The sequence below is a fragment of the Epinephelus lanceolatus genome, chromosome 13 (assembly GCF_041903045.1).
Source record: "Epinephelus lanceolatus isolate andai-2023 chromosome 13, ASM4190304v1, whole genome shotgun sequence".
Classification (NCBI taxonomy): Eukaryota; Metazoa; Chordata; class Actinopteri; order Perciformes; family Serranidae; genus Epinephelus; species Epinephelus lanceolatus.
In genome coordinates, this window is record NC_135746.1 from 40,262,096 (window position 1) to 40,271,515 (window position 9,420).

At 38.6% G+C, this 9,420-nt stretch overlaps 1 protein-coding gene across 2 annotated transcripts in view; it reads left to right on the forward strand.

Moving 5' to 3' along the window:
* adgrf7 (adhesion G protein-coupled receptor F7) overlaps window positions 1-9,028 on the forward strand; it is a 41,645-nt gene extending 32,617 nt beyond the window's left edge. For both annotated transcript variants that reach the window (XM_078174104.1, XM_033648234.2), the window contains 5 exons: window positions 1,764-3,149; window positions 4,060-4,101; window positions 5,954-6,004; window positions 6,096-6,162; window positions 8,160-9,028. In XM_078174104.1, coding sequence (XP_078030230.1) covers window positions 1,764-3,149; window positions 4,060-4,101; window positions 5,954-6,004; window positions 6,096-6,162; window positions 8,160-8,218 — 1,605 coding nt within the window. In that variant the 3' untranslated portion in view covers window positions 8,219-9,028. The remainder of the gene's footprint in view (window positions 1-1,763; window positions 3,150-4,059; window positions 4,102-5,953; window positions 6,005-6,095; window positions 6,163-8,159) is intronic.
* The last annotated feature ends 392 nt before the right edge of the window (window positions 9,029-9,420 follow it).

Below are 9,420 nucleotides of genomic sequence, written 5' to 3' on the forward strand. Positions count from 1 at the left end.
CTCTCTTTAATGTCAATGTCAATGTCAGCTTTATTTATATAGCACCTTTAAAACAGCCAACGGCCAACCAAAGTGCTTTACAGTTAAATAAGCAAGAACAACAACAACAACACACAAAAAACATTTATACAGTGAAATATAACAAAGGTAAAAGACCAAATAGAGGTGAAGTGAAGAGAGCACCGGAGTTATGTGCTTGTGTTTCTTTGTCCCAGTTAGGAGACAGGCTGCTGCATTCTGAACAAGCTGCAGGCGGTTAAGCTCTGATTGCTCAATGCTGACGTATGCAATGACATACACTTTTAGTGATTAGTGGATCTTTAAGAGTTTAAAAAGATATATTAATTCCGACCAGATTATGTGAACTGCATATATATTCTAATCCTCACTTGGAGAAAAAAGCGCTACAGAGCATCATTCCTGTGGGCTATAGGAACACTATACCCCTGTGTTTGAGAGGGACTGAATGCACAAACCCACTATTTTTGAATATCCCATCGACAGTGTTTGACCAGTAATGCATTTATAGTAACACATTACAGTAATAATATTACTTTTTCAAGTAATGAGTAGCGTAACTAATTACTAATGTAATTTCAGAAATAATTTTACAGTCACACCAAAGCCAACCAACACGTCACAACTATACTTTTGTTATTACCCCACTACTGAACGGAAACACATCAGTGGACTCATTTTTGTGATTGCCATGCTGCACAGGCATGTCAGAAAGCATCAAGCCAGTTTGGAAGATGAAAACACTTACCTTAGAGGCTCGACATATTTACATTACTTTGATTTTGTTGGGAGGAAAGATGATAAAAACACTGCTGCTGAGGGTAGTCAAAAACTCTTTCCACTGTGAAATACACAACCTCAAACCTCTGGTCTGAAACACCTACTATGAATAACAGAGCAACAATGTGAAGCTCCAGGAAATCCACTCCACCAAAGGTGTGCCCCTTCTCATTCGTGGACATTGGCTGTAGCCCTACATTGGCTAAACAACCAAAACTGGATTTTAATTGTGGGCAGCTGCAGCTAGAAAGAAGTAATGTAACTGGTGGTTGGATATGTTGAGGATGAAAAGGTTGCTCCATGAGTGACTCTCCATCTTTCAGGCAGAGCCTTAGGAAAATTAAAGACCTCCAGGTAAAAATAAGATAAAATAAAATAAATAAAATAAAATAAAATAAAATAAAATAAAATAAAATAAAATAAACCCGCATTTGGATATTCACACAGAGGCACACATCTGAATTTTGTGGAAGTACGCAATTACTAGTTTAATAGGGTGTAACGGAAATGTAACATAATGAGTAGTGTAATGAATTACTTTGGGCAGGTAGTAATTACTAAGGTAATATTATTACCTTTGAAAAGAGTAATGAGTAATATATCACATTTTTTGAGTAAAAGCCCAACACTACCCATCGAGAGAGACTCTTGGTCAAGCCTGTTCTTTTGTTGAACGAGGTGCAGACTTCCCTGTGTGTCAGAGGTTCAGAGAAAATACAGTGAGTGCCGGACGGAGCAGTGAGTGGCAACAACCTCATCCACATTTAAGAGTACTGTTTGCAGTGAAAACCCTAAACAGACCTAGGGTCTAGGTACCATGTCTGAAGGGTTACTTTAGGTTCCAAAGGTACCATACCGAAAGTGTTTGGTGGAAACAGGGCTACAGTCTGCTAAGATTTACACCTGTCTTAAACAATATACACTATCTTTCACATGATCTAATATCTTCTTTCCCTTCAATATAGGATGTCCTTTTAACTGTAGGTATCCTCACCTCAAATGAATCAAGGGACTCATGGAACTTTCTAAACGCCAATGACACCAGAAACATCTCGGAAAAAAGCAGCCCCACAGCCAGAAGCGTCAGCTCAACATTATTGCAGTCTGTTGAGGACATAACAAAGGCCCTTACCAATGACTCCTTTAATATTGACACACCTTTTATTCTCTTAAACAAAACCACATTCACAGACACTTTTAATGCTGATATTGAAATCTTGGATTCAGCCGTGGAGACAGACATACCAGAGTCTGATGGAGAAAATAAGTCCATCACTGTGATAACATTTGCATCAATGGAAAATGTACTCCCTGCAAGAGATGAAAACAATTCAACCTCTAACTTCATCAATGGGAGAGTTGTACTTGTTTACTCTGATGGAACTGTCAATAATGTTTCATTCACTTTTGATATTTTAAACGACACTTTGAAGAAACCTCAGTGTGTTTTTTGGAACTTCAGCCTCTTTGATGGTCTCGGGGGATGGGACGACGAGGGCTGCGAGCTGGTAGACGACAACAATACTGTCACCTGCAACTGCAACCACCTGACCTCGTTCTCTATGCTCATGTCACCCTTCAGTCCAAATGACCCTGTGTTGGAATTTATTACCTACATTGGAGTTGGAATATCCATGGCTTCCTTGGTTATATGCCTCATAATTGAAGCTGTCATATGGAGGAAAATAAGAAAGAACAACACCTCTTACTTACGCCATGTTTCCATCGTTAACATCGCTGTGTCTCTCCTGATTGCAAACATTTGGTTTATTATTGGAGCAGCCATTTCAGAAGCAGAGAAGAAAGACCGATCAGCATGCAGTGCGGCCACATTTTTCATCCATTTGTTCTACCTAGCCCTCTTCTTCTGGATGTTTGCCTCAGCTCTACTGCTGCTCTACCGCACAGTCAGTGTCTTCGAAGGGTTGTCCAAAAATTCTATGTTGGCAATTGGTTTCTCTCTCGGCTACGGGGCACCCCTCATCATTGCAATTATAACTATAGCTGTAACTGCACCCAACAAAGAGTACATCCGTGAAACTCCAACCCAGTTGAGTTGCTGGCTCAACTTCAACGATTCCAAAGCTCTACTGGCCTTTGTGATCCCTGCACTGTTAATAGTGGCGATAAACCTTATAATACTATGTGTGGTGATTTACAAAATGTTGAGGAGAAGGGCTGTGGGAGACGCTGCACAAGCAGCTGAGAGGAACGTTCTGGTGGTCATTATCAGGAGTTTGGCTGTCCTTACACCAATTTTTGGGTTAACTTGGAGTCTGGGAGTCGGAACTATGACCAACCCACACAACAAAGGAATCCATGGTTCATTTGCATTCTTCAATTCACTGCAGGTAAAAGGGTAGTTAATAATACTGATTACTATATCACTGTATACTGCGGTAAAATTATTCTATGGATTTGAATACTGACTTTACCTTTTGTTACTGGCTATGTTTACATGCACACTGATGTTCCACTATATTCCAAATATGACAATATTCTGAATTTGATGCAGGTCATGTAAACAGCATATTCCATTTTAATATTCTTAATCAGGCCTTCTTCTGAATTTAACATTTTTCATATAAGAAGTGGGGTATTCTGATATTATTCAGGTGTTTTATTACATTATCTTGACATGTATACAGCACATTCAGAATGTGCACCTCTTGGGGTTTTAACTATAGTTTGCTTCACACGGCCTCTTGTCTGTCTGAGCATTGTCATGGATATGTTGTACAAAACCAACTCACCAACAGTTTGCAAGGCTGGTGTATAGATGAATGCCCAAAAGAAAAGCCCACATTTCTGATCTGGAGGAGAAACACATCAGCTTTTAAACATTGTGAGAGATTAGGATATCAGCAGGTTTTTGGATATGCGCCAATATTGCAACTACAGTCTTTTAACAAAGGTGGTTAAGAAGAAAGGGATGCTGAGCTCATACAGTCCAGCAAATCTGCCACTAGAAAGAAACTGAAAAAGTCTGGTTTTAATGCAGAGAAGTTAAATAACAAGTGGCTCTAGCCGTTCTACTTTTTCATATTTTGACACAATAAACAACATATTAGAGCATGGTAATTTGAGTACGCACAGTTGTAAGTAAATGGGAGTAGTAGTGGAACACTCTTTTTCATTAGCTATGTAAACAGCTTAGTAGGAATATTGTCTTTTGTTAAATAAGGGTAAAAACTTCAATTTTGTAAATGTACTCAATGAAGCTCTCCTAACTGATGCTACTCTGTTTGTCTGTCTTTGAAGGGATTCTTCATTTTGGTGTTTGGAACGCTGTTGGACAAAAAGGTATGTATGTCTCTATATTCAAAAGTTTAATCAACTGCTGACTTAATAAAAGTATAGAATCCACTCACAGCTAGAATCCACATTTTTCATTTTTCTGATATTGCGTTGCTGATGTTAATTATATCAATTTCCTGCTGAAAAGTAGACATAAAGTAATGAATTTGATGAGCTCACCTCTAACTGGCTAAATACTTGTAAGGGTGTACCCCAGGGTTCTGTCTTGGGCCCATTGCTATTTTCAATCTATATTAATAGTTTATGTCAAAATGTGGATACTGCCAGCCTTCATTTTTATGTGGATGGTACAGTCATTTATTGTGCTGGGTCTCCCATTATGGAGGCTGTGGCCAAACTGCAGACTGGCTTTAAATGCTGATAAAACTATGATCATGTATTTCTCAAAAGCTAGAAAGAAGCCTGGAAACACTCTTGATGTTCTTACTGCACGGGAAAAGAAGTTAGAAGTAGTCTGCTCTTACAAATATGTCAGTATTTGGCTGGATAACTCCCTTTCTTTTAAACCTCAGGTTGATCATCCTCCTAAAAGGCTGAGGCTGAAGTTAGGGTTTTATTTCAGAAACAAGTTTTCACCATTAAGGCCAGAAGAAGAATAGTCTCTGCTATGTTTTTACCAGTTCTGGATTGTGGTGATTTGTTGTACATAAATGCATCTGTATTTTAGATATTGCATAGCATAGTGCAGTGAGATTTGTTACAAATTGAAAAGCCCTCACTCATTACTGTGCACTTTATTCCAGGGCTGGTCACTGATATTTGTTCATTTGTAAAGCCATACTGGGGAAACTTCCATCATACATTTGCACCTTGATTGAGCAGAGATCTGGCTGTAGATGTTGTCTGACATCTCAAGATCTAGTCCTGGCTATTCCCATTGCACAGACTGAGCTGGAAAAAACTAACTTTTATGTGCTCTGCTCCCCTCAGTTGGCATAGCCTTTAAAAAAAATGAAATAAAATTGGTCTCTCTGCCTGATTTTAAAGGGCAAAAGAGTGAATGATTCGGATGGTACTTGTGACTGCACTGCCCTCGCCGAGGTGTAGCAACCCCAACTAGGCAGTGAGTTAAACTCTCCTATAGTCTTGATTGGAGTTTATTCGATTTCTCACATGTGATGACAATGAGACCATGAGACATTGATTGCAGTGGCTGTGCATGGTGTTGTAATATTTCTACATGTTACTGCATATCTTATCTGTAATTTATTGTGGTTATTGTTTGATCTCAACAGGAGTTACCTGGTTTAACTTGGGTTGAATATAAAACAAAAAGAGAATCTCCAGAGAGTATTAAGCAGATCACACTTAAGGACATTATAACAGCAACTATTTTGACTTTACTGAGATCTAGAGATAATATCTTCATTTTAAATCTTGAGTAAAAGCTTGCACAGACTAAGCTGACATTCAGACTGAAAATTGCACTGCATTTAAAAAGAAAATGTATCTGTTGATGTAATGTCAGTGGTTCTTGCGGAAAAGTGAAATATCTATGAGTCTGAGGGCTTATCAGCAGGCCCACATAGGATCTGTGCCCACAGAATTCCGACAACACCTGTGCAGATTTTCTCCGACATTTCAAATGAACAAAGATGCTATTTTGTCTGTCACATTACAAGCCTCAAAACATTCCACTTCCTTCTACATTCTGTATCACTGCTGAAAATAGTAAAAAAAAATTTAAAAAATGAAAAAAAATCTGCATATTCCATTTGGATTTGCTTACCAGATGCAAAATCCTGCACAGCAGTTTAGAGAACTACTGTATGTGAACTCCTGACCCCTTGAACAAAGTTGATCGAGTTTTGTGTGTTCATTTTAATTAACTTTTCAGGTGCGGTCAGAAATAGCAGCAATATCACAAAGTTCCGGAACTGGGACAAGGGTAAGAACAGGGTTTTAAATCATGTCATTTTTTTTGTTAGCAGAATCCAATATTGCGCTTATTTATGTTTTTGCTTTTATTCTTGTTTAAGAGCACCAGTGCTGGAACCTCATCATCAAGTGGATTAGGCTTTTTCCGAAACTGGAGAAGAGGAAGAGGTATAAAAACATTTTTTATTATTTGTACTAGAGGCCTTTGTTAACCCCTCCAACATCATGCTGCCAGATGATGTCCGTTTGAAATGCCACCAGGTCACAATGTAATTTGAGGAGCTGGAAAGTGCCCATAGAGACCATTAGATGGGTCCAAAAAACACTAGACTTTCCTCCAGGAGCTAGGTGTTTGCTTCCAAACCATGATTTTTCTTTCTAACCCTAACCACCTAACTGCTTTTGTTGCCTAAATCTAACCACATGCTTTTGTTGCCTGAACCTAACCATGTACCTTTGTTGCCCATACTTAACCAAGCTCCTTAGTTGCCTAAACTTAACCATATGCTTTTGTTGCCTAAACCTTACCACGCACTTTTGTTGCCTGAACCCAACCACCTGCTTTTGTTGCCTGAACCTAACCACCTGCTTTTGTTACCCATACCTACAAATGCCTTTGTTGCCTAAACCTAACCACGTGTTTTTATTGCACAAGGAAATACATTTAAATATGAGGTCTTTAAGCAACATTGTAACTGTATTTTGAAAAAGACATTTTATCTCAAGAGCAGATAAATAGTCTGTGAAACTGAAAGTGTAGTTTGAAAAGACACAATGCAGGTAATAGGTGTAAGTAGACACGGCATCCCAAAACGTCAACAGTAGATGCACCCAGGATACTTAGCAAGTCATATGTAAATGTGAAAGTCTACTGACCAAGCAGTGATATTTTACAAGTTGGGAGTGAGAACATGTTGGCTTTGGCGATCATCTGTCTTTTACTGGATGCCACTAAGTATGTCAAAGTTTTCACTTTTACGATAAAATATCTTAACATTTGTCACATGTATTGACAACATTTCGGTAAAAACATTTATGTTTCTTAGAGTAACTTAATGTGTTATGTAAGGTGGTGTTCCCCTGGTTTTCCATGTTGTGCCACCATCTTTCACTTTCACTTTGTACAGTACTTGCTAATGTCCTAATTAGTAAATGTTAGCAGGCACACTAAACATAGATTATGATTGTGCTAAACACTATTCATTACATTGTTCAGAATGCAATTACTAGCTCCACAATAGGAAAAATAGTCCAGTCAACCACTGACTTGTAATTTCATATTTTAGATAACAGCCATAATATTCCCCACTTAGCAGAAAGAACTGCTGTGGAAACAACCCAGTGGCAAAATGGCTGAAAATCCTCCATCACTAGCAGTTACATCTAAATATAACCCAAATAAAACTATTATAATTAATTCAACTTATTTCTTTGTATGGACATGACCTACACTGCAGTCAGCCACCAGGGCGTGATCATGATGTTTTGGCTTCACTTTTGGGGAGCTGTCATGATGTCCATCTTTATATACCCCAGGGATGGCATTTTTCTGGAGGCCAACAGGAAAGTAAGCGTCACCTTGGATCCCTCACCAAAAAGCCTATGGGATTTTTCCAATGAATTTTGGATTATTGTGGAAAATATGCTCTGTAGCAAACAAACATTTAAGATCCTAACATATTTTGTCCAGCAAGATAATCTTCACACATGAACACCACTTTTATGATTACTGAAGCCTTAATGCAATCGCCAGAATTAAAAAGCTAACACAGTTAGCAGTTGCTTATTGATTTACATAACCATTTGGCTCAGGTTGTACAGATTTTAGGCACATGAAGCATTTGAAGATACTCCAAGAAAGAAATGACAAAACAATAAGCAAAAATCTAAAAAAAAAACAACCTAAAACCCATTTAAAAAACCTACTGACTTCAAGACGAGGGAAACAGGAGTGCTAAAATGCTCATTTCACACATTTCCGAGTTTTAGGACACATTCCTGGGGCACTCTAGGGGAGATCCATCTTAGACTAACACAGTGATACTAAGATGTTAACAGAAGATGTTAACATGCTGACCTTATCATTGAACTCAAAGCTTACTATTAGTTGTCATATTATTATGCCACAGACTGAATCACTTTGTCACTTTTGTTTTATTTTTCAGATGGTTACAACGTATCATCCACTGCTTCTGGTGTATCTCACTCCTTCACCAACACATGACAAACTTTGCAGACAGCTGGGGTCAGTTAGAAAGGCAAACCAGCTGTTACACAAAAATTGATTTAGTTGTTAGATGTATGAAGGATAGATCTGAAGTCTACTGTAACATTAGTCAGGCTTGATTTGTGGAAAATCAAAGATATCATTAATACAGTCATATTTTGAAAGCTGTATTTTATTAAAGCACTGCTTAGAATAACACTATGTTATACACTCTTGTAAGGATAGAATCATATTTATTAGTGTTACATAATGAATGCTGGATGTATAGTATTAATTGCATTGTAGTAGAGCCTGCTAATAATTGTTTTGACAATAAGATTTTATATTTGATGTCTTGTAAAAGTGAATACATTTGCACTTTTCAGTGTGTGTGTGTGTGTGTGTGTGTGTGTGTGTGTGTCTGCGAGCCCCTGGTGGGCAAAAAAAGCATTATCGAAACTAATCTAAAAGAATTCCACATCATTCCGAGCAACTGGAATCACATTGCGCTTGATAGGCACTCCTGGAAGACATCTACTGCACGTCACAAAGCTGAACTCTGCCAAGCCGCAGAGATAAAGTGAGAACACAGAGAAAAACAGGCTCAGCCACAAGCACCACCACATTCCCCTGCTCACAGTGTGCCAAAGTATGTGGATCTTGGATCGGCCTCTACAACCATCTGAAGACACAACCCATCATGGGGGACGGTCATATTTGCCTCAAGTGACCACCAATGATGGTGTGTGTGTGTGTGTGTGTGTGTGTGTGTGTGTGCATTGTTTCCCCTTGGGCACTTACTTAAAATAAAATGTCTTGGTATCTAAAGGTATTCCTCACATCATTTTCAAACAACAAAATGTGAACAAAGTAGATGCAAAATGGCTCTTTGTTTTGGTTTACTTTGCCAATCAAATTAGTTAGACAAGGCAAGGCTGTCTTACACAGATCAGTGATCTTGTTTACTCAAGGTGTGGCATCACAATGACAAATTGACTTGGACAGGCCGATCAGTCAAATGTAATTCCAATAGGTGTAGGGCGTGCCAGGGGTTACCCAGAGAAAATATAAGAAGCTCCTTTTTGATATGGAGCTTCTTCTGCTAATCCAGCATGCAAAACCACACACACAGCCACTGTCCACTTTCCTCCTTCCAGATCTCAACCAGTAACCTGCTGCAAAGTCAGTAACAGGGTAGGCATACTGTAGCATTATGAAGG